Genomic DNA, 27,501 nt, shown 5'->3' with positions numbered 1-27,501 from the left:
CAGCCCAGCCCACAGCCCACCCCACTGCCAGGTATTTGAGGGAGGTGTTCTAGTTCGTTTAAAGGAATACCAGAGGCTGGGCAATTTATAAAGAAAACAGATTTATTTAGCTTATGGTTCTACAGGCTATACAGGAAGCATAGTGCCAGCATCTGCTTCTGGTGAGGCCTCAGGGAGCTTCCAATCATGGTGGAAGGAGAAGGAGCTGTCACGTCACATGGAGACAGAAAGGGAGCAAGGGAGAGAGGGGAGGACATGCCAGGCTCTTTTTGAACAACCAGCTCTCATTCGAACCAATAGAGTGAGAACTCACTCATTTGTATGAAGGATCTGCCCCACGACCCACACAGTTCCCACTAGGCCCCACCTCCACCATTGGAGATCAACTTCAATATCAAATTGGGAGGAGAGAATGATCCCAACTGTAACAGGAGGTCATCTTGAACCCTCTAGCCCTGCTGTCTCTCCATCAGAATTCAACTGTGGAGGAACTTCCAGGTAACCCTCAGAATCATGAAAAATAACAACTCTTAGCTGTTTTAAACCACTAAGTTTTGGAATGAATTATGCAGCAAAAGCTGAGATGGATGGTGTCCTGCCATGTCTCATGGAACTACATGTAGCCATTTTGCCACCTTATTCAATATTTATTAAGGTTACCTTGGTTGCAAACATCAGAAATCAACCCCAGCCAACTTAAACTAAAGGAAAATGCATTTGAATGTCCCTAATGTTAGTCAAGGAACAGAAAATAAAGTTGGGGAGTGGAGAAATCAGGGCGTCTGCGGACTCATTAGCAGCATGGTATCCTTGGTCTCCTGGAGTTGCCGTCCAAAAAATTGCCATTAACAGAATCCCGCGCTAATGATAGTAACTTCGAATTTTCAGAGCAGACGGTCTGACCCGCCCCGTTTGGGTCAGTACGCACCTCTGAATCATTTAGCTATGATGAAGTGGGCATCCGTGGTGGGAGGCAGGAGGTGGACATGCAGAAAGTAGGTGAAGTCGTGGGAGTGCCGATGCGGAAGCCATGAGCGCTGCTCATGGCCTGGGCCTGCTTTTTAACTGCTACATGTTTTGATTTTCCAAAAGTTGTTTTCCTTTCAAATCTCTTTGCAGCTACTGTATCAAGGCACTTTTTTTTTTTTTTTTTTTTTTTTTTTTTGAAGAAAGGGAAAATAGTGCGGGGCCACCTTTGAAACTGTAACAAATGGGGCAATGTTGTATACTTCTGCACAACGTTAAGTGAATCTGTCAAGGTTTTATGTGCAAACGGGTCTCTGAGAGAGTGAAATGGTTTTGATCAATATCTAAGAATTTGGGGGGCGTAGACATAAAAGGGAGTTAAAGCCAGAGTAACAGGTGTTGTGAACACAGAGGAGAGGAACGGGAAGGCTTCGAATAGGGACAGAGAATGTGGACCTCGGCCGCGGCCTGGGATGGGGGGGCTGCATCTCCGGAGAGAGGAGGCATCTCTTGCCGCTAATTGACGTCTCCTGCGGAGTGACATGTGCCTGGGGCAGCGTCTGCAGAGACTAGCGAGCGCGGGAACCTCGAATAAGTGGCCCAGGGACCTGGACCTGGGCCTGGGCCCCTCGGACTGGGAGGCCCGCCCGCACCCCGCGCTCTGCGCGGAAGCAGCCGTCCTCACGGAGCGGGCGGGGGGCCGGGAGCCTGGAGCGCGGGGGGAGGCTCCGGGACTGAGGCGGTGCCTCCGCCTCCTGCCTGCCGCTGGAGCGCGGGCCGCCGCGGCGACATCTTGCTCAGGAGGAAAGCGTGCGGTAGAGCGAGCCGCGCTTTAGCTGCTGCGCCACGCGCGCCCCGGGCTTCGGCGCAGAGGATCCGCCGGGCGCGGCGGGAAGGAGGTAAGGCCGTCCCGCGGGTCCGCACGCCTCGCTCAGGGGGCGCCTCCGGAGACCCCGGGGCCACCCGATCAGCGGCCCCGCCGCTCCCCTTCCTCGTTCCTCCTCCCGCTCAGCCCCCGGATCCCGCGGTCCCCTCGGCGGGACCAGCCCGCAGCCTCCCCGCCTTCACCCCTCGGAGCAGCAGTGCTCAGCGCGCGCCCTCCGACCCCAGCAGCGCGGGTCCCGCTAGGGCCCCGCCTCCACTGCCGGTCCAGGCCGCCCCCGCCCCCGCCCCGCCCCCGCCGGGACCCGCCCCCTGCGCCCGTCCGGGCGGGGCTCCGGGTTTAAACGTCGCGGCGGGCAGGGCCGGCGGAGGGGCGGGGCGGCCTCTGTGTCGTGTCCCGGGTCCCGTAGGCGGCGGGCAGCGCGCAGCGGCTGGCGCTTGAGGCGGCAGGCGGCATCATGTCCCCGGGGAGCGGGGTGAAGAGCGAGTACATGAAGCGCTACCAGGAGCCGCGCTGGGACGAGTACGGGCCGTGCTACCGCGAGCTGCTGCACTACCGCCTGGGCCGCCGGCTGCTGGAGCAGGCGCACGCGCCCTGGCTCTGGGACGACTGGGGCCCGGCCGGCTCCTCGGAGGACTCGGCGTCGTCGGAGTCGTCGGGCGCCGGGGCCCCTGCGCCCCGGTGCGCCCCGCCCTCGCCCCCGCCGCCCGCGGAGCCCGCGGCCCAGGAGGAGGCGGAACGGCGGGCGCGCGGGGCCCCGGAGGAGCAGGGCGCGGAGGCCGGGGGCGCGGAGGCCGAGGACGCGGAGGACGCAGCTCTGCCAGGTACTGGGCCCGGAGGGGAGCGCGAGGGGCCTGCCCGCAGGGACGGTTTGCTCGAAGCTCTTAGCAGCCAATCTCTGTGTTTTTTCTTTTTTGACACGGAGTCTCCTTCTGTCGCTCGGGCTGGAGTGCAATGACGCGATCTCGGCTCACCGCAACCTCCGCCTCCCGGGTTCAAGCGATTCTCCTGCCTCAATCTCCCGAGTAGCTGGGATTGCAGGCTTGCACCACCACGCCTGGTTCTTTTAGTATTTTTAGTAGAGAAAAATGTTGGTCAGGCTGATCTCGAACTCCGGATCTCTCCGTGTTGGTCAGGCTGGTGGTGAACCCCGGACCTCAGGTGATTCAGCCTCCTTAAAGTGCTGGGATTACAGGCGTGAGCACCGCACCCGGCCGCCGATCTCTATTTCTTGCTCCCCTCGCGGCAGGCTCTTCCTCCCCGCACACCCCACCCCTCCACCGTAGGCAGAATCCGTCTCTCTTGACAAAATAAGGAAGGGGCAGCCTTTGCCATCTTGTATTTCCTTAATTAGGTGGCTTTCGGTCCAGCCAGCGGTGAACTCGATTGAAGCGCAGCTGGCTGAGTCCGGGGTCTATACTCGCGGACCTCTCTGGCTTGGCTAAGCATTGAGTCCCATCTGCTTATTTCTAAGCGCCCATTTTTGATCAGAGAAGCCCCAGCTTTCATCAGATTCTCAAAGGTGACCCAAAAGGTTAAAAACCAGAGAGCTAAGCTTTCCGTCTGATGAATGGGGCCATTGTTTTCCATTAACTCCGCGACCTCGCTGCGCTGTCCTTAAAGAATATTTTGCGTTTGTTTACGTGGAGTGTTGTATAACTTGGCTGTGGGAGCATCTTTGTAAGTGCTAGGTTCTCTCCATTCCGTCCCGCCCCATCCTCCCTCGCCCCTCTAGATCCGAAAGCGCCAGTGCACCTGCTGCCGCGGGTGCTTCCAGCCTTGGCCCTTCACCGTCTTTCCTGCTCAGGGGGTTGCAGGGCTGGGGACTGTGAGCACGTGAGGCTGGTGCCGAGGACCCAGCTGAAGCCTCAGTACAGCCTGGAGTAACCAATGGTTCCTTCTTGTTTCTCTAACGTTGGCCAGGCACCACCAGATCCCTGGATTTTAAAGAGGCTGGCGTGAGGAAAATAAGGAAAATGCATTGAGAGCCTGTTAGACATTCAGTGACTCATGTAGGAATATGTATGTTGTCATTTAATGTTCAAAACAATCCGAAAAGAGACCATGTTTTAATCTCAATTTTATAGATGAAGTAACAGAAGCTCAGGATCAGTGACTTTATTTATTTATGTATTTTTGTTTACCCGATTGCAAGCCAATCAGACTCTTCCTGGCTTCTCTGTGAGAGGCTGAGGAAGAGATGAAATTTCGGCTCTGAGCCAGGCCGCTTTGCTCTTGGTTGTACCATCTTCAGCTATTTTCAGCTCATCATCGGAGGCAGGGTTGCCTCCTCCCATCATCATGCTGCTTGTGAATCCCCACAAATCCTGATGCTTCAGTGATCACTGCTAGAAATGCAAATAACAGAAGGTGGAGGGGGGTAGGGAACATGACTTCCAGATTATTCTTGTGGGCTCTGATCTGCTAGCTAAATTGAGATGCACTTTATCAGGCTAAACGGGCTTTTCTCTCCCCCATCTTTTATTGTTTGTGACGGAGCTGTCAAATATTTGCATGCAATAGAAATACAATTTTTAGACAGCATTGTGATATGGATGGTGCCTGTGTTTACCAGCTCAGGTAAGCTCTGAGTTCATGATTATCTTGGTTTCCTTAGAGATGGCGTCCTCCCAGTTATTTCTTCCCTGCTAACGTTTCTGGTTTAGGCACCAGGAAGGAGAAAGGATGTTTCTGCCTTCAGGACTCACGATAGCAGCATCGTTTGTTTTGCTCCCACCTGTAAGAGGCCCTTTGACTCCTGTGTTGTTTGCACAAGATTAAATATCCTGGCTTTTGAGTGAATGGTTTGAAATACTAGAGCAAGGAGCACTCTTTTAAGTTTCTACAAGACGTAAACGTTCTTACTTCCCTTGAACCCACGGATTCACATAGAATCATGTAGTTCCATCTGACTTGTCACAAAAGCACATCGGTCCCCTGCCGTACATAACACCCTGGATTTTCCTTTGGTATTTATTTCTGTATCTGCAAGTAACATGGCTTTTATTGACATTCTATTGTTTTTTTTTTTTTTTTTTTTCAGTTTTTAACATTATCTATTGGTTTGAGTTCTTTTTTACTGATTTCCTCACCTATACACACATGAGCCAGCTCCACACCTGCTCAATACAGTCCTCATAGAGTTTGTTGGATTCATAATGAGTATCTACAATATTGTGCCCAGGGAAAAAGTTGCTCAAAGCTGATCCATACTGTTTCCCATGATTCTCCTTTTTCTTTCACAATATAACCAACACATCAGGTTCACTATCACTCCTGCCATCTTTAGACACCCCTCCCAGGGCTCCTGACCTACTTCTGTCAGACGTGGCTGCTGCTGTTGTGGCCTGCTGGCTGGTTGGCATCTTGGGAGGACCCTTGGCCATCCTCCTAGGACCTTTCTTGGCTTCTCTCTTGGGTTTGAGTCTCTGTCGTGTGGCCCTCATGTCATCTTTCTTGGTTTACCCCTTCTTGGTGGAGCACATCTTCTAGTGGCTTCCTGAGAGAGGATGATTCAAAGGTTAGTTTTCCTCAAATGCCAGGAGATGGCTTTATTCTACCCTTACAATTTGGTGAGTGTGGCTGGGCATGGAATTCTAGTCTGTAGACACTCTGGAGGCATCTCCTCCCATGTGTTATGATAGCTGATGTTACAGACCTGCATCATTATGATTCTTGATCTGGATCTTTTGTAGGAAACGTGTTCCCCTTCAGGAAGCTTTCAGGGTCTTCTCTTTGACCTTTGTGTTCTGACATTTTTCTTTGATCTAGATCTGTTTTCCTTTGCTTTGCTGGGCACTTGGCAGGTCTTTATAGACAAACTCACGTTTTTAATTTCTGGAAGTTTTCTGCAATGATTTCATTTCTATTTTTTTTTACCATTTTTTTTTTTAAGTCCTTAGTTGGATATTAGACTATCATTTTATCCTCTAAGTTTTTCTTTACAGATTTTCATCTTTTGTTTTTTGATTTCCGGGTGATATTCTCAGCTGTATCTTTTAAATCTCTTACTAGATTTTCCATTTGAGGGATCCTATTATTCTTTTAAATTTAAGAGCTCTTGAATTGTTTTCTGGGCTGGCGTTCATTCTCTGCCTTCTCTTACTCCTTTCCTTCCCTTTTAATTTCCTTTTAAAACAGTATCTGTTTCCTGATTCATGCATATAGGATTTTATCTTACTGGTGATGTATATTAGAAGTTTTTGTTTGTTTTCTTCTCTTCCTGTGTTTCTTCAGCAGTCTTTCACCTCTTGCCTCTTTGATCCCTGGTTCCCCATTCTTATTTAAGGGATGGGCACTAAAAAGCTATTAGGAAATTCTTTGTGTGTGTGTGTGTGTGTGTGTGTGTTGGGGTTTGGGGGTGGAAGTGCTTGTGGACCATGGGATTCTTTTCCTCCCACAGCCAATATCTTGTGAAGAGTGGTCTAGACTGTCTCCCATTCCTTACTTAATAGCCACGTTTTCTTTTCAGGTTAGATTTTATTTTTAGCAAAGTTTACACATGTAGTAATTTAAACGATGTTGCTTAAAATGACAAAACATGACCCTGCCACATTTCCCACCCATGCCCCTTGCCCCTTTCAACTGGATTTCACTTTCCTTTCAGCATTGGCCACCCTCTTTTCATTTAGACTTATCTGTTGGCTTTTCGATTGTGAACATTATCTACTGACTTCCCATTATGGGAGATGAAGATTTGGCTCAGGATTTTGGATTTGCCTCCCCTATTCTAACCCTAGACACATACCAACCCTCATATCCTCTCCCCCATATCCCCACAATAGTAACTGTATGATTGTTTTGTTTAATCTCTGTTCTGTATTTGAATTATGGCTGTGTAAATGCTTGCAGGTGAGCCATGTAATATACTCTGATTTTTTAATTGTTTCACTTTTTTGTTTGCTCATTTTTTTGCTCCTACTCCAGTAATAGGATTATTAAAAAATAAACCACCTATCACTGTTTTTTATTTCTTATTTATTTTACCGATCACTAATGCCTGAAATAACCTAATAGTACCATAAAACTTGTCATATGTCAGATATATTAGGTGTTCCGTTCATTTGATTTTTTTTTTTTCCCCTTGGAGACATTTTTTGTTTTTTGAGCCCTCAATCCTCTTGTTCCAGTCTAGATTTTATACTGCCTAGACCTGGCACAGCTGCTGGACTGGGTTTTCTTTACCATTTCCCTCCTCTAGGTGATCCCCTGCCTGGCACGTCTGGGTCTTCCTTTTGCTTGGCCGATTTCTTCCTTTTGATTAAGCACATCCTCTGTAGAGCCTGTGAAATACTGTGTGGGAATTAGAAATTTTATAACCTTGCATATCTGAAAATGCCTTTATTATATCCAGGATTGATATTTTTCTTTTTTTTTTTTTTTTCTTTTTCTGAGACGGAGTTTCACTCTTGTTACCCAGGCTGGAGTGCAATGGCGCGATCTCGGCTCACCGCAACCTCCGCCTCCTGGGTTCAGGCAATTCTCCTGCCTCAGCCTCCTGAGTAGCTGGGATTACAGGCACGCGCCACCATACCCAGCTAATTTTTTGTATTTTTAGTAGAGATGGGGTTTCACCATGTTGACCAGGATGGTCTCGATCTCTTGACCTCGTGATCCACCTGCCTCGACCTCCCAAAGTGCTGGGATTACAGGTGTGAGCCACCGCGCCCGGCCTGATATTTTTCAAGGTAGATAATTCTCGATTGGAAGCCTCAGCGTTTGAAGGCATTATGATTACACTGAATCCTAGCCTCGGGTCGCAGTCTGGAGAAGTGCCATGCCATTCTGACACCTGCTTTGTGTATGTGACCCCCCATATTTGTTTTCATTTTGTTTTGTTGGAAGCTTTTGGGAGATTCTTTTTATCCTAGATGTTCTAAAATTTTATGATGTACCTGTGTGTGTCTTTTTTCATTCATTTGGCTGGGCCTTTTCATTCTGGAATCTTCTCTCAGTTCAGTGATAGTCCCTATTTTTCTGTTTAAAAATAATTTTCACTGCTCCATATGCTTTATTTTCTCTTTCTATAATTATCCTTAGTTGGATGGTGTACCTCCTGGATCAGACCTCTAACGTTTTTACTTAAAAATGTTTCAACATTGGAATTTGGAATTTTTGGTTCTATTTTTTGGGAGAATCCTTCATTTTTATCTTTCAATATTTCTATTGAAATTTTAAATTCTCACCTTAGTTTTAAATTCCCAAGAGATCATCTATTTCTGGTCCCTAATGTTCTTTACATTAAAAAAAAAATAGCATTCTGTTTTCAGATTTCTTTTAACCTACAAAGAAAAAAAAAAAGCCAGAAATATCTTTTCAGAGCTGCCTTCCATTCCCTGCCTTGTCTTTTTCTGCATCGTTCTCTTCCTTACTAACAGAGGATGTACTCAGATGTTTGCTCTTAGCCTGTCTGCTCATATTTAAGAGTAAGGCCTGAAAGAGCTTTTTAGGAGCTCTGTGCATGGGGGATACCTGTTTTTTGTAATTGGATGAGGACCCAGCTGTTCCTCTGGGGACTCCAAACATGTACACCTGCCAGCATGTCATGAGTGAGCTGCTCAGACAGTGCATCTGCAGCCTCCTGTCTCAGGGAGAATAAGCCTGGCACCAGCATCCTGGGAACAGGGATGGAGGAAAGTACTGGGAGAGGTCTTCATCTTTACCATGAGGCCTTTCAGCTCATTCTGTTTTCAGGAAGCTGTTACCTTTGGCTTCTGCTGTCCCTAGGGTCATCTCAAGTCCAAGCCTACCCTGCTTCTGCCACTCAAGACTGAAATCCACAGGCCTTTTGGGTTGAAGAGGGGCGACCACCTGGCATATGAACTAGGGGAAATAATGTAAAAGAAGTATCAATTGCCGTGTAATAAAATTACCTTGAAAATTAGAAGCTTAAAACTAGTAAAAACAGTTGTCCCTTGGTAGCTGTGAGAGATTGCTTCCAACACACCCCCATGGATACCAAAATCTGTGGATATTCAAGTCCCTATATAAAATGGTATCATATTTGCATATAACCTGTGCACATCCTCATGTATACTTTAAATAATCTCTAGGTTACTTATAATACCTAATACAATTAAATACTATGTAAATATTTGTTATGCTGTATTTTTAATTTGTATTACTTTTTTGTTGTATTATTTTTTATTTATTAATTGAAAATATTCCCAAATATTTTCAATTCATGGTTGAATGAGCATGCAGATGCAGAACTGCTGGATATGGAGGCCCCCCACCTGCTGACCTCCTTTGCTTGTGCTCTGGTTTTCTGGGCTGGAAGTTGGCCCTGGGCAGTGAAGCACCTTGTCTACAGCCTCTACTGGGAGGCTCCAGGCTGGAGGGGCCCGGCTGGGCTGTTGCTGGGACCCCCCACATGCCTGGCCTCCTCCTGTGCCTGGCCTTCCTCAGAACACACTGGCTGGTCTGTAAGGACATCATCCAGAGATAGACCGAGAGGATACTGCATTGCTTTTTCTCTTGTATCCTCGGGACCTCTGTAGGCCCTTCCTCACCCATTCTACCCTCACTGGGGAAGTTATTATTTGGTGCAAAGGTAATTGCGGGTTTGCCATTACTTCCAATGGCACCAAGCCCAGGTTCAAGGTGAGGGCCCATGGATCCTAACTCTCAATGGAGCACATCCATATTATAGTCAGAAGAGCACAAGGGCTGAGGTGCTGATTGATGCTGAACTTCTGGAAAAGAGAATCCACTTCACTAGCCTTCTGAGGAAGCTGGCGCCTCATACAACTCTTTAATTTTTTTTTTTTTTGAGACAGGGTCTCAGTCTGTTGCCCAGGCTGAAGTGCAATGGCATGATCTAAGCTCACTGCAGAATTGACCTCCCAGGTTCAACTGATCCTCCAGCCTCAGCCTCCTGAGTAGCTGGGACCACAGGCGTGCGTCACCATACCTATTTTTCCCATTTTTAATTTATAGTTGAGATGAGGTCTCGCTATATTGCCCAGCTGGTCTTAAACTTCTGAGCTCAAGAAATCCTCCCATCTTGGCCTTCCAAAGTGCTGGGATAATAGGCGTGAGCCACCACACCTGGCTCGTATGACTCTTTCTAGGGCCCAGCTTCTATCCTGGAGGCGTTGCCCTTCTGGCAGTTGGATTCATCCTGCTCAGTTCTGTGAGGCCAGTTTTACCTCTTCACCTCCTTTTCTTTTCTCCGAATTTTATTGATGCCTTTTGCCTGATGTCATCACCTCCCTTGCTCTCTGTCCTTGTGGCTTTATGCCCTTTTTCCTTCACTTTAGTAGGATTTGGGGAGGAAAAGACTATAAACTTTAAGGGACTATGAAACACAGGTTTTTCAGTGTGTATTTAACCTGAACCCTCCAATTTGCTATATTTTTTAAACTTATTTTTATTTTTACTTTTTTCTCTGTTTCTTGATCAGACTTGCCAGAGGTTTGTGAATTGGTTTAGTTTTTACCCCATGCTCAGGATTTGTGGATTCTCTTTATGATATATTTCATTAATTATTATCTTTTTTTCCTTACTTTAATTTTCTTTGGGTTTATTTTGCTCTTTTCTAACTTTTTGATTTTTTTGCCCCCTGTTTCTCTCTTTTGATATGTTTATTTTTAGGCTATAAATTTCCCTCTGATAACTGCTTTAGCTGCATCATGTATGTTTTGCCATGTAACATTTTTATTCAAACTCGTTTTCTAATTTTCATTATAATTTTTAAAAATAGTCACAAAAATTTATAAAATTTAACATTTACGTGTAGTATCCACATAAGGAAGCAAACCTGACAAAAACAAGCAATGGGGAAAGGATTCCCTGTTTAATAAATGGTGTTGGAAAAACTGGCTAGCCATGTGCAGAAAGCAGAAAGTGGAACCCTTCCTGACACCTTACACTAAAATTAACTCCAGATGGATTAAAGACTTAAACATAAGACCTAACACCATAAAAACCCTAGAAGAAAACCTAGGCAAAACCATTCAGTACATAGGCATAGGCAAGGACTTCATGACTAAAACACCAAAAGCATTGGCAACAAAAGCTAAAATAGGCAAATAGAATCTAATTAAACTCCAGAACTTCTGTACAGCAAAAGAAGCAATCATTAGAGTGAACTGGCAACCAACAGAATGGGAAAAAATTTTTCCAATCTACCCATCTGACAAAGGGCTAATATCCAGAATCTGCAAAGAACTGAAACAGATTTACGGCCGGGTGCGGTGGCTCACGCCTGTAATCCCAGCACTTTGGGAGGCCAAGGCGGGTGGATCACGAGGTCAAGAGATCGAGACCATCCTGGTCAACATGGTGAAACCCCATCTCTAATAAAATATGAAAATTAGCTGGGCATGGTGGCGCACGTCTGTAGTCCCAGCTACTCGGGAGGCTGAGGCAGGAGAATTGCTTGAACCCAGGAGGCGAGGTTGCAGTGAGCCGAGATTGTGCCACTGTACTCCAGCCTGGCACCTGGCGACAGAGTGAGACTCTGTCTCAAAAAAAAAAAAAAAAAAGATTTACAAGAAAAACAAACAAACAAACCCATTCAAAAGTGGGCGAAGGATATGAACAGACACTTTTCAAAAGAAGACAAATATGTGGCCAAGAAACATATGAAAAAATGCTCATCATCACTGGTCATTAGAGAAATGCAAATCAAAACTACTTTGAGATACCATCTCACGCCAGTTAGAATGGCAGTCATTAAAAAATCTGGGGACAACAGATGCTGGAGAGGATGTGGAGAAATAGGAACACTTTTACACTATTGGTGGGAGTGTAAATTAGTTCAACCATTGTGGAAGACAGTGTGGTGATTCCTCAAGGACCTAGAAATAGAAATTCCATTTGACCCAGCAATCCCACTACTGGGTATATATCCAAAGGATTATCAATCGTTCTATTATAAAGACACATGCACACATATGTTCCTTTTGGCACTGTTTACAATAGCAAAGACCTGGAACCAACCCAAATGTCCATCGATGATAGACTGGACAGGGGAAATGTGGCACATGTACACCATGAAATACTATGCAGCCATGAAAAACAATGAGTTCGTGTCCTTTGTATGGACATGGATGAATCTGGAAACCATCATTCTCAGCAAACTGACACAAGAACAGAAAATCAAACACTGCATCTTCTCACTCATAGGCAGGTGTTGAACAATGAGAACACATGGAAATGCCAGATATAGGTGATGGGGGGATGGAGGCAGCAAATCACATTGCCATGTATGTACCTATGCAACAATCCTGCATGATGTGCACATGTACCCCAGAACCTAAAATGCAATAAAACATATATTTATAAAGAAAAGAAAAGAAAACATATATTCCAGCCTGGTCAACATGGTGAAAAATACAAAAAGTAGCAGAGTGTGGTGGCACACACCTGTCATCCCAGTTATTTGGGTGGCTGAGGCACAAGAATCACCTGAACTCAGGAGGTGGCAGTTGCAGCGAGCTGATACTATGCTTAGCACTCCAGCCTGGGTGGCAGAGCAAGACTCTGTTTCAAAACCAACCAACCAACCAACCAACAAAAAAACCCTAATGCAAATGGTGTACTCAATGAGGAAACGAGAAATGTTCCCGATGATACCAGAATTAAGAAAGGAATGTCCTCTGCTGGGCACGAGGGCTCATACCTGTAGTCCCACCACTTTGGGAGGATGAGACAGGTGGATCATGAGGTCAGGAATTTAAGACTAGCCTGGGTGACAGAATCAGATTCTGTCAAAAAAAAAAAAAAAAAAGAAAGAAAGAAAGGAAGGAAGGAAGGAAGGAAGGGAGGGAGGGAGGGAGGGAGGGAGGGAGGGAAAGGAATGCTCTCTATTACCACTACTTGGAATTTTGAAAAATGGTGCTGAAATACATGTAACACATGTTACTATTTTAACCACTTTTAAAATTAATTAGTATTATTTTTTTGCGATGGAATCTCATTCTGTCACCCAGGCTGGACTGTAGTGGCGTGATCTTGGCTCACTGCAACCTCTGCCTCCCAGGTTCAAGTGATCCTCCCACCTCAGCCTCTGGAGTAGCTGGGCCCACAGGCATGTGCCACCACGCCCAGCTAATTTTTTGTATTTTTAGTAGATACAGAGTTTCACCATCTTGGCCATGCAGGTCTTGAACTCCTGACCTCGTGATCCACCTGTCTCAGCCTTCCAAAGTGCGGGGATTACAGGCATGAGCCATGTGCCTGGCCTTATTTATTTATTTTTGAGACAGGGTCTTCATCTGTCAGCCAGGCTGGAGTGCAGTGGCACAATCATCATTCACTGCAGCCTCACCTCCTGGGCTCAGGAATCCTCCCAGCTCAGCCTCCCAAGTAGCTGGGACCATAGTTGTGTGCCACCATGCTTGGCTCACTAAGAAAAAAATATTGTGTGGGAGGGTATTGGGCACAGTGGTTTATGCCTGTAATCGCAGCACTTTGGGAGGCTGAGGGGGGCAGATCACTTGACCCCAGGGGTTCAAGATCAGCCTAGGAAACATGGTGGAACCCTGTCTCTACCAAAAAATAGAAAAATTAGTTGGGTGTGATGGTGTGCACTTGTAGCCCCAGCTACTTGGGAGGCTGAAGTGGGAGGATTGCTTAACTCTGGGAGGTAGAGGTTGCAGTGAGCCAATATTATGCTACTGCACTCCAGCCTGGGCAACGGAGTGAGACCCTGTATGAAAAAAATTTTTTGTCTTTTTGGTAGAGACAGGATTTTTCTGTGCTGGCCAGGCTGGTCTCAAACTCCTGGGCTCAAGTGATTCTCCTGCCTCAGTCTCTCAAAGTACTGGGATTACAGGCATGAGCCACTGCTCCTAGCCTCCTTTAACTAATTTAAAGTGTACAGCTTGGCCGGGTCCAGCACTTTGGGAGGCCAAGGCAGGTGGATCACTTGAGGTTAGGAGTTTGAGACCAGCCTGGCCAACGTGGTGAAACCCCATCTCTACTAAAAAATACAAGAAATTAGCCAGGCATGGTGGCGGGCACCTATAGTCACAGCTACTGGGGAGACTGAGGCAGGAGAATTGTTTGAACCTGGGAGGTGGAGGTTGCAGTGAGCTGAGATCGCACCACTGCATTCCAGCCTGAGCAACAGAGTGGGACTCCTTCTCAAAAAAATAAAAATAAAATAAAGCACACAGCTCAGTGGCATTAAGTACCTTCACATTTTTGTGCAACCGCATTTTCATTTTGATCTATAGGTTATTTAGAAACGATTTTAAGTTTTGAAACTGGTAGGGATTTTTAGAAGTTTTTTTGTGTATCTAGTTTAATGACATTATGGTTAGAGAATACATTTTATATAATTTCAATTGTAAATATATTAAGATTTCTTTATGGCCTTGGATACGCAGATTCTTATAAGTGTTCCGTATATGCTTTATCAGGGTTTATATTCTGCAGTTGTTGGGTGCAGTGTTCTATATACATCTATTTGGTCAAGTTTATTAATTCTGTTTAAATGCATTTAAAACATCAGACTCTTCAGTACAGCTCTCTCTGTGATGATGGGCATGTTCTCCATCCACACTGTCTACCAGGGTAGCCACTAGCCACATGTGGTTATTGAGCACTTGAACAATAACTAGTGTAACTGAAGAACAGAATCTTTAATTTTATTTACTCTTACTTAATTAAAATTTAGGACAGGCATGGCAGCTCATGCCTGTAATTTCAGCACTTTGGGAGGCTGAGGTGGGCGGATCACAAGGTCAAGACATCGAGACCATCCTGGTCAACATGGTGAAACCCCATCTCTACTAAAAATACAAACATTAGATGGGTGTGGTGGCGCATGCCTGTAGTCCCAGCTACTCGCAAGGCTGAGGCGGGAGAATCGTTTGAACCCAGGAGACGGAGGTTGTAGTGAGCTGAGATTATGCCACTGCACTCCAGCCAGATGACAAAGTGAGACTCATCTCAAAAAAAAAAAAAGAAAAAAAAAATTAGTAACCACATGTGGCGCATGGCTATTGTATTGGACCACCAGCTCTAAATTGAGACCAAATTTATTTTTATTTGAATGTTCTGCCAATTACTGACAAAGGGGCATTGTAATCTTCCACCATTGCTGGTGGAAATGCTGTTTTTATTTGAAGACATCTTTATTTTAAAAGATGTTTTTTTCAAACAGGGTTTTAGAAACATACACTTATTGTTTGGAAAAAACTCTCAAACTCTTTTTCCTCTGGTGTCACACAACAACCATGAACACAGACCTCTGTGATCCCAAAATGTGTGGGGCTGTCTGTGACCCCAAAATATGTGGGGCTATCTGTGACCTCAAAATATGTGGGGCTATATGTGACCCTAAAATCTGTGGGGCTATCTCCCCTCCAGCAAGCAAGCAGTCACTTCTTCAGCAGACACCCACTGCAGTTCAGTTCCAACACTGTCTGCCTGGAGACAGCGTCGGGTCCCACCGGTTGAGGGCTCCATCTCACAGACTGCCCCTGCTTCTCTCCAGTCGCAGTCCAGGCCTTGGGAACTTCTGACTGATCAGCCTTAAATTGGGGATCCCATGACCTCTGTTTAGGTTTGATTAATTTGCTGGATCGGCTCACAGATGTCAGAGAAACACTTAACGTTTGCTGGTTTATTATAAAGGATATTACAGGCTGGGCACAGTGGCTCACGCCTGCAATCCCAGCACTTTGGCAGGCCAAGGTGGGTGGAGCATTTGAAGTCAGGAGTTCGAGACCAGCTTGGTCAACATGATGAAACCCCGTCTCTACTAAAAATACAAAACTTAGCCAGGTGCGGTGGCACATGCCTGTAATCCCAGCTATTTGGGTGGCTGAGGTGAGAGAATTGCTTGAGTCTGGGAGGCGGAGGTTTCAGTGAGCTGTGAGATTACACCATTGCATTCTAGCCTGGGCAACAGGGCAAGATTCTGTCTCAAAAAAAAAAAGGATATTGGAAAGGACACAGATGGAGAGATGCATGGGAAAAAGGGGTGTGAGACACAGGGAAAGGGGTGTGAAGCTTCTCTGCCTTCTCACCAGCCTCCAGGAACCTCCTGAGCTCAGCTACAATCAGAAGGCAGGAAGATTAGAGTCTTGCCTTGGGGCAGGGGAAAGTAGAGCAGGAGATTCTGCTTCGGAGTCCTGCTCCTGAGGTTTAACACACCCAACATTATCACAAAAGACTGGAACAGGGGCTATGGGAGTTATGAGCCACGAACTGTGAACAAAAACCAATGGGCGTATAGGTGTGTGCACACACACACACACACAATACCACACGTACGTACACTTCTCTTGTGCCAGCCACTATTTCAAGAGTTTTACAAAAGAGTTTTATATATATTAACGTTATGGTGATGAGTTTTACCTTTTCTGTATTGTCCATCTTTTCCCTCCTCCTGTTCCAGGTCATTCTTGCATCTTTCTATAAGCACAGCTATTTCGTAGTCTGAATAAGACTCCTTGGATGTCAGGCCTTTTGCTCCTCCGGTCCCCCTCTTTGCCTTCCCTCCTGTGTGCCTGGTTGTCTTTCCAGCACACTGGTCGTTGCACTGGAAAAGTTATTTCTAGGAATAATTTGAGGCCTAATGTTTTCCTAAGATTTTAGTTTCTTGTGTTGGCTACCTGTAGACATGGCTAGCCCATGGGGGCCAGTTTTGAATTTCATTTAGCTTTTCCAGGTCATCCTTAGTGGGGAGGGTGGGTCCAGTAGCCCCCTAGAACTAGGATGGGTAGGCTCTACTCTGCTTAGTCCCCAGCCAGCTGGGGTCTGTTTCCCCCACCCCACACCTCCCCTCTGGCCCCAGTGACCACGAGCTGCCAATCTTCATCTTCATCCTACCAATCTCTCTGTAATATCTGGACTGATTTCATTGTGCTTTCTTTTTCTGAAACTCTTTGCTCAGCCTCTTTCCTGGTAATTTTTTTTACTCTCTTGCTACCCTTCCTCTGCCCCCATCTTGGGTTCTCCTTTCTTTGCCTGCTCATTAAACAACAGCGTTCCTGGGCCTGCTTGCGCCTCCTTTCCTCCGGCTCTGCATTTCTCCTGGGTGACCTGGTCCACAGCGAGAGCCGTGGCTTTCATCTCCATGCCGTCTTCTCTTCTGAGCTCCAGTTGAATGTCCAGCTGCCGGGACCAGAAGTGTCTTGCATCCGAGGTGGCAAGCACCCTTTCCTCTTCCTTTGTGGGGGCTGTGTCAGAGGATAGCATGACCATCCACTCCGAACACCTGCATGAGCCACAGAACCCAGCATCCACATGGTCCTTCTCGGGGTCCTCATGGTGTCTGTCCGTCCGTCCACCTGTCAGTCTGCTGCAGTGTTGCTGGGCTGTCTGCTTTGGAGGGACCTTGTTTTTTTTTGAGATGAAGTTTTGCTCTTGTTGCCCAGGCTGGTGTGCAGTGGTGCGATCTCAGCTCAGTGCAACCTCTGCCTCCTGGGTTCAAGTGATTCTCCTGCCCCAGCCTTCCGAGTAGCTGGGATTACAGGCATGTGCCACTATGCCTGGCTAATTTTTTTACTTTTAGTAGAGATGGGGTTCTACCATGTTAGTCACTATGGGAGCCCACATTGGCCTCCCATAGTGCTGTGATTACAGGTGTAAGCCACCATGCCTGGCTGGAGGGTCCTTGTTAAAAAGCCTCCTGGCACAACCTCCCAGCTGGTCTGATCAGTATGTTTTTCTAACTGGCCTCTCTTCCCCTATCTCTGATCGCCCTCAACTTTAAAGGGAAATAGAAATAGACAAGAGAACAGTCACGACTAAAGGTAGTAATGGTGAAATTCTGTCCTACAGAGGTGATGAGACCTTGTAATAGCAATCTATAAAACCATCACTGATAGCTGGGTGCAGTGGCTCAGGCCTGTAATCCTAGCACTTTGGGAGGCTGAGGCAGGAGGATTGTTTGAGGCCACGCGTTTGAGACCAGCCTGATCAACATAGCAAGACCCCATCTCTACAAGAAATTTTTTTAAAAAATTACCCAAGCATGGTGGTGCACACTTGTAGTCCCACCTTTCCAGGAGGCTGAGGTGGGAGGATCACTTGAGCTCAGGAGGTTGAGGCTGCAGTGAGCCATGATCACACCACTGTACTCCAGTCTGGGCAACAGAGCAAGACCCTGTCTCTAAAAAAGGAAACAGAAAAATAAAATCATGACCAAGAGCGAAACTCTGGAGCATCTGAAAAAGGGTCTCCCATGGCGTAAACAACTGGGCACCTCAGATGGAGCCCTAGACCCATCCGGAACTCCCACTTCAGTGGAACTGTAGGTGGAAGGAAACACAGGCTTACCAAGGGTTAATACCGAATCACACCGATTTCATAAAAAAGGAAAGCTTAAAAAATAATAAATGAGAAAATCATAAAAGGTAGTTCAGGGGAATAGGTATTTTTTAGAGTGCTTCCTTGCTATTTGAGGATAGCAAGGTGGGGCAGCCACATTCACCACCGGAGGTTCCCCAGAATTTAGGGGTGTGATACAGACCCGGGCCTGATTCATGGAGTCATTTCTATTGCAAGCGTCGCGGAAGCCCCCTTAAAACTGGGCCCTCACTTCAGGGGGAATACCTGTCTGCGCACCTAGGTGGTAACGATGGAAATCACTCCCTGTGCTGTGGAGGGGCTTTCCGATGGAACCTCTCTCAAGAGGAGCACGGCGGGACTAAGGAGCATTTTTGAGTGCTCAAACACCAACCTTCTGAAGCTGCTGGAGGATGACCACAAATCCAGATCTCTCCCTGAAGCAAAGCAAAATTGAGATGATTGGATTTATCTTGGGGAATTGAAGAGAAAGCCCTTAGGCTGTGGTGCTCTCTAGCTTTTAACATTCCAGGTGCTAAATCTTAGAATCTGAGTGGCAGTGGTTCAATCTTGGTATATTTGTTGTTGATTTTAAAATGAGATAAATGGTTTGCAAATTGCCCTGCTAACTTGTTCCTATATTTCTGCTTTAAATGGATATGAGTTGAGCCATAAGTGAAAATGTTACTGACTTAAGCATTATGATTTTTCGACCTAAATATTTAAAGTAATTATATATAAATCTGATTTCAAAGTATATTTTCATCTCATTTATGTCTTTCCAAAAGCACTGCCAGGAAAAGATATAGAAGAGAAACCTGAACAACCAACCAGAACAAGAGAGACTGACAAATCACCAGCCAGGACGGAGCCTCGACAGCAGCCAAGTGCCTTATTTGCTAGAGGAAACAGGAAAGCAGTCAAAAGTCCCCAAAGATCATCAAGTAAAATAAAAGAAAAGCATCCATTTGCTCTTTATGGCTGGGGAGAAAAACAGACGGATACAGGAAGCCAGAAGACTCACAACGTCTGCGCATCCGCCCCTGTGCACGAGGTCTGCTCTGGGCCCTTGTGGTTCTGTGTTCCCTTTGAGAGTGCTGAGCGGGGCCATGTGCCTGTCATCGGGCATCACATCCTTTGGCCACTGGGTGCTTTGGGCCCATGGGAGATCTTAGGGGATAGCATGGTGGGCTGGGGAACTCACCAAACCTTTGGAACCTCTGATTAATCAAAGGAGGATTCTGCATGTTGGTTGCCTGGAGAGTGAGGGGTTTTGGCTGGGAGTTACCTGGTACCCAGAAGGGTTTAGTGACACCAACCTGGGCAAAAAAGTTGCTCAGTTGGGGTTTGCAAGTTCCTGGAGGGCCAAGAAGTAAGGAGGAGCAGCACAGCCAAGGCTGACGACAGCCCGTCTGGATTTGCCACTGGCCCCTTGAGCTGTTTAGGTTTCCTTCAGCTTCAGTAACCTGGCACTTTGACTCCTTTACCTTTGGTTTGTCTGTTTGATTGATTGCTTGGCATCTGCCATAGACTCCCTTTTGCTCTTCTGATGAAATTCAAATGGCTGCATTTCTCCTCTTCATCCATAATGAATGCTCTTTACTCCCAGGAGGTCTAGTTCTCCCCTGATTTAGCCTTAGTTTGTCCCCCTGTATCAAGGCCTGGAAACACTTCAAATGAGAGGATCTTTGTGTGGAGTCACAAAACATGTACGTTAGCGTTAACACCGTTACCACCGCCTAAAGCAAAGGATGTGTTCAAGGAAGCAGAAGGGGTAACTGCAAACAGTTCTGGATAAATAGCATGATGAAAATTTCACTGAACAGACTTCTGAACCCTAGCAGATGGTGTTATTTGGAGTGATACTTGAGACAACAAAGCTGCTGTTTAACAAAAGATCTCTGACAAGTCCACAGGATTAATCTGAACAGGATTTATCTGTAGTATAAGACACCTTAGGTGGTAAAGTCCCTTGAGATGTGTTTGGTATACTGATGGTAAACATTTCGTTCTTTTATTTCCCCTGCCTCATATGAGCTGTATATTAGTCTCTAATGAAGTACTTATGCTTAATGCTAAGCAGTTTGGACAAATTTCCAGAGCCCGTTCTAGAGGCACATGCACATTAGTTGCTTCCCATCTCTGTCTAACATTTAATTTGCTGTTGCTTAGTTTCATGATCCCTGAAATGAATCAAATGAGAGTAGCGTCAAGTGAGAATGGCTCTTCTGTGGAAATTTTTATGTAAAGAAGAACTCTAGAGAGAGGCGGGGCTTGGTGACCTGGCAGTAGCCAGCTTCATGGCAACCTTTGTTGAACATTAGGATAATAGCCACTCAAGTGACTCTCCTTTTATTTTGAACTCTCTTTAGATTCATGAGTCAGCATTACGAGCCAAGAACAGAAGACAGGTGGAAAAAAGGAAACTGGTTGCCCAGCGGCAGCGTGCCCACTCTGTGGATGTAGAGAAGAACAGAAGGATGAAGGCTTCCTCCTCAGAGAACCCGTGGATGACAGAATACATGAGGTGCTATTCAGCGAGAGCTTAAAGAAACATTTATGTGGACAGCCTCTTTTAGAAAGTGTCAGTGACCAAAAGGAAAAACAAAACAAAAACCATCAAAAGAAACTGGACACAGGTTTAAGAAACCAACTGATTATGCAAGGTTTTTTTTTAGGGAATTTGTAAAAGACTGTTTTATTTTGATGAATATTGGTCACCTACCTCGGCAGTAGGGCAGACAGTTGAAGCCATAGACATTTGGTTATTCATGAAGATTCCCTAAATCTTTGATATTCTTATAAGGGTTTTGTTTTAAAGCATCTTAGTCTTTTAAGATTCTGACACCAAATGCCTTTAAATGGCGACGGATGCTTACACTTCAATATTCTTTTCATAAGTTTAGGTAGAGCCTATTTTCATCTTGTTCTAAATAACTTTCCAGATTCCGTAGCTATAAGACCATTCCATCCTACAATGTAAGACTCGTTTTCCTTATGTGCTGTTTTCTTTGTGAAAGAATATCAAGTCAAAAATGAGTGTCAACACTACTATTGATTCCATGTATAATGAAACTAGAGCTTTGCTAGTTCCTGAAAAATTTAAACTTGTTTGTATTTCAGTTCAGCAGCATCTTCCTGTAGATTGTGACATTTAAGAATTATCTGGGCTGGGCGAGGGTCTCTTTTTCTCTTTCAATGAGCATCTAGGCACTTACTGTTTAATAGTTTAATAGCTCAAATACATTCCAATAGATGAAGTGCACACAACACAATATGTGTGTATGGTAGTAGTGAAGTTTCTTTTGAGTCAAAGACTCACTTTTTTATTGCAAGCTTTTTTTTTTTTTTTTTTTTAATAGAACACATACTGTGGATTCAGTCCCTCGTCACACTTGATCTTTTGGCATACACCTGCTGTGGACTTTTGCCTCTTCTATAATAGCTGGCAATGACATTTCGAACTTACAGTGTGGAACTGCATTTAGTACTCGGCACTGCTTGTTCCACTGGGATGGGGACCGGTGTTAAGATGCCTGTTAGACAGACTGCCCACCCCGACTATCTCTACTTTTTCTTTACAGCACTTAACAGTAACAAAGTATTGATGATGTACAGTGTTCAAACTTTAGGTTGAAATACATTACTCTTTGATTCCTAGCTAGTAGCTCTTATCTGCACTTTAATGGGAGAGAATGGTGGTGTGTGCATAAGCACAAATTTATGTAAATAGTGCTCCTTCTCTTGAGTATATTTACTTTGGGATAGAAAAATGATTTTAAAAAACACTGGTTTCCATCAAATGGATGACATCCTCTCCATCCTGTGGAGATAGGAATCTACTAGAAGGACGTGTGCTAAATTGCTTACAAGAGATAAGAAAGGTGCTTTGCCTATGCCAGCTTGGCACCTGAAGATGTGTGAGTGGACGTGAGGCTGAACATTACCTTGATATTTTTCTCTGGGTCTTTGGAAGACCATAGTCAATTTTTAGAACAGATTGGTTTCATTCCCTATAAAATCTTCACATGTGATCATAACTGTTTAAGCTTTGAAAACACATACTGAAGTATTGTGAGCTTTAAAAAAACTTTTTAAATATTTGCATAGTTTTAAGGTGAATTTGTTTCCTTAGAGAGCTCTCCTAATGAGTTGTATATTTCAAAAGAGGAAATTTTACATGTTGTCCAAAACAACCTTGCTAGTAATCGGTGAATTTTGGTATTAACTATTATTAAAGTCTTTAAATGACACAGGTACCTAAAGATCACCTTAACGTGTGGTGTAGTTAGCTGATTGTGAAAACTGTTCCTTTGAAGTCACTTCTTGCATGTCTGGTGTTAGCCATCCAGCTCAGGCTTGTGTCGCGGCTGACAATCTAGAAAAGATGGCCTTGGAGAGTGCTTCAGGCCCCACACTGACGGAATGCCTTAGAAACCCGACTTCCTCTAGATTTGAACACCCAGACGTTTCTCTTGTTTAGAAAACACTTGTATTTAATGTACTTACTACTTAAAACTCCAGACAGAGGTAAGACCTAGAAGGCAAATATTGGCCAATTTTTTCTTTTTAGGTGAAAGACAAATGAACGAGATTAAATTTAAAGTACTTTTAAAGTGCATACTGATTAATTCTGAATTAATCAGTATGAATTGAAAGCCTTCATCTTATGTCCAAGTCCTTAGTTGGTTAGGGTTTCTTTTCCTCCTTTCTTAAAGAGTGACAATTACCTTTTGAACCTGTGAAAATTTTAAGAGTTGATACAATTTGATGGTCTCCTTCTTTCTTTTCATTCTAGAAATGAATATGGTTGTAATCGTGTTTCTAATTCTTGGGACAACCTGCAAGACAGTGAGATAGTTTAAAAATTAACCTTTCATGTTGAAAAAGTCTGAAACCGAGAATCCAGTGACACTTAAATGCTACATAAAACTCTTTTAAAATTTTTGATTTCAAGTTCTTAATTAAAACAATTTGTCATAAATGTGCTTTTTTTATGTTATTGCTTTTAATATAAAAGTAATAGAATATTGAAGCAATAATGTCTAGCACTCTGCTGGACATTAAGTCCACAGGAGGAGAAGTGAATAGGAATTGGTTCTTTGTCTTTTAACTGCTCTTATTGAGGAGCCGTTAAAACACTTGGCACCTCTGGTGACATAGATACTCTGCTCCTTAAAATTTCTAAGCACATTTATTGATTTTTAAAATGCATCTTTAAAAGATTATAGTTAAATAGTTGTACCTTTTAGTTAATACTGTATTTACTTGGAAATATTTGACTAAATGAATCTTTAAAAGACTCATTTTAAAAATGAATAAATGTAAAATAGGCTATAAGGTGATCTCTCTTGCATATTATGTAGGAGGCATGTATTTATGCCATTTCATATGCAATATCTTTGTCATTGTGTTTCATCAAAGATCAATTGCTAGCAACTTGAAGGGTGTATGTGTGTATATGTGTATATATATATATATATATACACACACACACATATATATATATACACACACATATATGTATGTATATATATATATATATATATATATATATATATACATACATATACATACACACACACACACACACATGGTCACTTGAACTCAGCTGACTAAATTGTAAGAAAGAGAGCAAGTAATATGGCTGTTATTGGAAGCCATAATTCTTTCCAGAAAAGAATTCTGCACAGTTTTTAAGTTAAATCTGTAGGGTTTTCCGCTGTCCTTTTTTAGGTTGATAATGCTGTACTGGGCAGACTTTGTACATGGAATATTATGGTACAGTCGCCTCTCAGGATCCATGGGACATTGGTTCCAGGCCTCCCTTAGAACGCCAGACTTCACAGACACTCAAGCCACTTCTATAAAATGGTGTAATATTTGCATATAACCTAGACACATCCTCCTGTATACTTCACATCATCTCTAGATTACTTAAAATACGGAATACAATGTAAATGCTCTGTACATAGTTGTTATCCTGTATTGTTTAGGGAATAATGACTAGGGAAAAAAAGCCTGTACATGTTCAGCACAAATGAAATCATCCTTTTTTCCCCAAATATTTTCAATTCACATTTGGTCGAATCCATGGATGCAGAACTCACAGATACAGAGGGCGGACTGTACTTTCTTTAAAATGTTCAAAAGTATTACCAGCAAAGAGGAGGAGGAGCAAAGTGTATATCAGAAGTAAAACGATTTTTCTTGTTGGCTGCTTCGGTAGAAATCAGTTTAATGGGTAGTTTTACATTTCACTGGACTAGATTAAAAATGGTGCTAATATTTATGTAGCTTGATGCTATAGTTGCTTTCGTGTCTAACATGATACCAGACCCATATAAGGTCCTTATTATATAATTTTGTGATCAGTTAAATGATATTTTAAAGAGTGATCTTAAAACTATGACCTGGTCATTTCAAAATGTTTGCATCTGAAATGAATTTTTATATTATAGGGTGGATGTGGAGTTATTCGGCGCAAGGTGTGCTTAATACAAAATCCTATGCAAGGAGCTCTGTCTAGATTTTTGGTCCAAATTTGCCTCCTTCAAGCCTGCTAGTATGAGATGGAAAAAAAAATAGATTGCTCTTTTAATATTATTTTCTTTTTGAAATTCTGGACACCTGAATGAAGACATTAGAGGCCTCTTTTTAGATTTCTCTCATAACAACAAACCTTTATTTAGGGAAGGTTTCCCTATGCTATTGTAAGTTTGTTTTGAGCACTGCATTCACTTTAAAATGCTGGAGGAACAAAGGCTGGGTACATATGATCACAAAGCCCAGGCCACAGGAATTCGGGGTTGTATTTTCTAAGAACTATGTATCATTTTTAGCTTATAGTTAATATTGTATTTACTTGGAAAAATGTGAATAAAGTTAATTAACATTATAGGCTGAGACTACTTTGTGAGAAATAATTCTGCTTAGTACCTAAAAGACTTGAAGAAAATGTATGATCATATTGACTCCTGAAAGGATTTTTCAGTAGGTAAATGTTTAACCAGATACATCAGATATGCCCAGGAAAAGGTCAATCGTGTCTTTACACTTGCAGTTGAGCTCTAATTTGTCCTAGTCTTTTCCTTCACATCTTCTGTTTTGAAAGTTATGAAAGTAATAGTGCATGGCTGAAATAACTCAGAAGTACAGAGTTGGCCGGGCGTGGTGACTCACGCCTGTAATCCCAGCACTTTGGGAGCCCAGGTGGGCAGACCACTTGAGGTCAGGAGTTCGTGCCCAGCCTGGCCAACGTGGTAAAACACCATCTCTACCAAAAATTCAAAAATTAGCTCGGCATGGTGGCGGGCAACTGTAATCCCAGCTACTCAGGAAACTGAGGCAGGAGAATCGTTTGAACCCAGGAGGGGGTTGCAGTGAGCCAAGATCACGCCACTGTACTCCAGCTTGGGCAACAGAGCAAAACTCCGTCTCAAAAAAAAAAAAAAAGAGTTAAAATGGAAAGTTCCCTTCAACAACAACCTCCTCTCGTTGAAGTTCTACTCCCCTTCTTAGAATAAACCAGTTTTAAATTTTGTGTGTAAATTTGCAGACCTTTTTCCTATGCATTTTTCTGTGGTGGTACATGCCCACACTTTTTTTTGCACAAATATTGGATAATGCTATAGACATTCTCCAATTTTTGTTCCTTAATATCTTAGGGAAGATTCTAGTTCCAGGAAGATGGAGTAAGCACACATTTCCCCCACTTTCTTTTTGCTGAAGACATCTATAAAATATGGACGGAGTGTGTCACACAGCTATTTGAGGACTCTGAAAAGCAAGTATCAACACACAGATTGGGTACACTAGACTTCTAAGTACCACTAAAGTGGTGGTGAGTCTTCCTTTTTTTCTTCTTCTTCATGTATCATTTGGCCTTAACACAGGCTAAAACACAGAAGTGGGCACTGTGGTGTAGAGATCCAGAAGCAGCCTGGCTTGAGAGACAGGAGGGGAAGGAACAGCTGAAGCTCAGAGAGTGACGGAAATGACCCCCTTCCCTCTCCTTTTCCCCATTTTCTCATGCCGAAGCTGCCAGTGGGAGCCTGTAGGAGCCGGCAGCCCGAGGGAGAGCCTCGCACATCTCCACTGAGTAGAGCTGCGTCACCGTGAGCGTGGAGCTGAGCTGATGTGCGCTTTTCCTCTCTGAGGGATATGGCTTAATTGCAGAAGTGGGCAATTTTGGGCCAGACAACCAAGAAACGGGAGCCCTAGGGAACAAGGAAGTATTGGGGAGACAGCAGAGAGGGAGGAGCTTAAGAAAGTAACTCCACAAGGTTATTTATGAACTCACTCTCACCTGGTCACACTATTCACAGTGCTTACGGGTAGTGATGATACTAAGTCATACCAAAGACAGCTGAGAACCGAGTTTACAGGTGAGCTCTGTCAGGCCTCAGACTGACCACAAGATGGGGCCTATATGGGATGAATCCAAATAGCAATGCAAAGGCTTTGAAAACTGAAGTGACATTGGGACCAAAACTCACAGAAGGAAGGTTGGAGTTTTTGGCCTGAACCTCACCAGATAATTGCCTGCTATCCTGCTATAATAAAATAAAAATATCAACATTTTCTATAGGACTTAAAAGCCGTGTCTCATCATGTAACATTCAAAATGTTTACAATACAATCCCAAATTATTCAGCATATAAAGAACCATGAAAATAATCCTAATGGGAAAAGCCAACAGAAGCCATTACAGACTTAAGTAGTTAATATTTAAAAAGCTCAAATAAGCAATCACTCCTGAAACAAATTCAAGTAGAAAATATCAGTAAAGAGGTAATATAAAGAAGAACCAAAGGAAAATATTAGAACTGAAAAATACTATAACATTTTAAAAATTCACTGGATAGACTCCATGGAATGGAAATGACAAAAGAAAGACACAGACTGATAAAATCATCCAATCTGAACAGAAAAAGTCACTGAAAAACGAACAGAATTTCAGGGATCTCTGGGATGATACCGACAGGTCTCACAGTCATGTCACAGATGGATAAGGGAGTGCAGTGCTTGACAAACATGTATAATTAATGGCTGAAAAAATCCCAGGATGGCTGAAATCTTAGCTTCAAGAAGCTGAGTAAATCCCAAACAGGATAAATTCAAAGAAGTCAATGCCCAGACACATCATAAACTGCTGAAAACTAAAAGACATCTTGAAAACAGCCAGAGAAAAATGACGCATTACCTATAGGGAAACAACAATTTGAATGATAGCAGAATTTTCATCAGAAACCGTGGAAGTCAGAAGGAAGTGGCCCATTTCTTAAAGTGCTGAAAGAAAATAAGTGGCAATTCAGAACACTTATCCAGTGAGGCATTCCTCAGGAATGAAAGTGAAATAAAGACTCTGAGATGCATGAAAACGGGGAGGACAGGCAGCG

At 44.0% G+C, this 27,501-nt stretch overlaps 1 protein-coding gene across 1 annotated transcript; it reads left to right on the top strand.

Annotated features, from left to right (window-relative positions):
* The first annotated feature begins 1,777 nt into the window (after window positions 1–1,777).
* Window positions 1,778–24,998, top strand: CCSAP (centriole, cilia and spindle associated protein). Its single transcript, XM_039464244.2, has 4 exons — window positions 1,778–1,865; window positions 2,259–2,673; window positions 18,889–19,154; window positions 20,473–24,998. The coding sequence occupies exons 2-4, from the start codon at window positions 2,307–2,309 to the stop codon at window positions 20,647–20,649; spliced, it is 810 nt and encodes a 269-aa protein (XP_039320178.1). The 5' UTR covers window positions 1,778–1,865; window positions 2,259–2,306; the 3' UTR covers window positions 20,650–24,998.
* The last annotated feature ends 2,503 nt before the right edge of the window (window positions 24,999–27,501 follow it).

Source organism: Saimiri boliviensis, chromosome 14 (genome assembly GCF_048565385.1).
Source record: "Saimiri boliviensis isolate mSaiBol1 chromosome 14, mSaiBol1.pri, whole genome shotgun sequence".
In the NCBI taxonomy this organism is placed as follows: domain Eukaryota; kingdom Metazoa; phylum Chordata; class Mammalia; order Primates; family Cebidae; genus Saimiri; species Saimiri boliviensis.
This window is presented reverse-complemented; position numbering and strand designations above follow the sequence as displayed.

Excerpts from the sequence above, each read along its gene's own strand:
- CCSAP (XM_039464244.2), top strand. The coding sequence starts at position 2,307 with ATGTCCCCGGGGAGCGGGGTGAAGAGCGAGTACATGAAGCGCTACCAG. Across the intron at positions 2,674-18,888 it reads GGAGGACGCAGCTCTGCCAG|CACTGCCAGGAAAAGATATA; the intron begins GTACTGGGCCCG and ends TCTTTCCAAAAG. Across the intron at positions 19,155-20,472 it reads CATCCGCCCCTGTGCACGAG|ATTCATGAGTCAGCATTACG; the intron begins GTCTGCTCTGGG and ends AACTCTCTTTAG.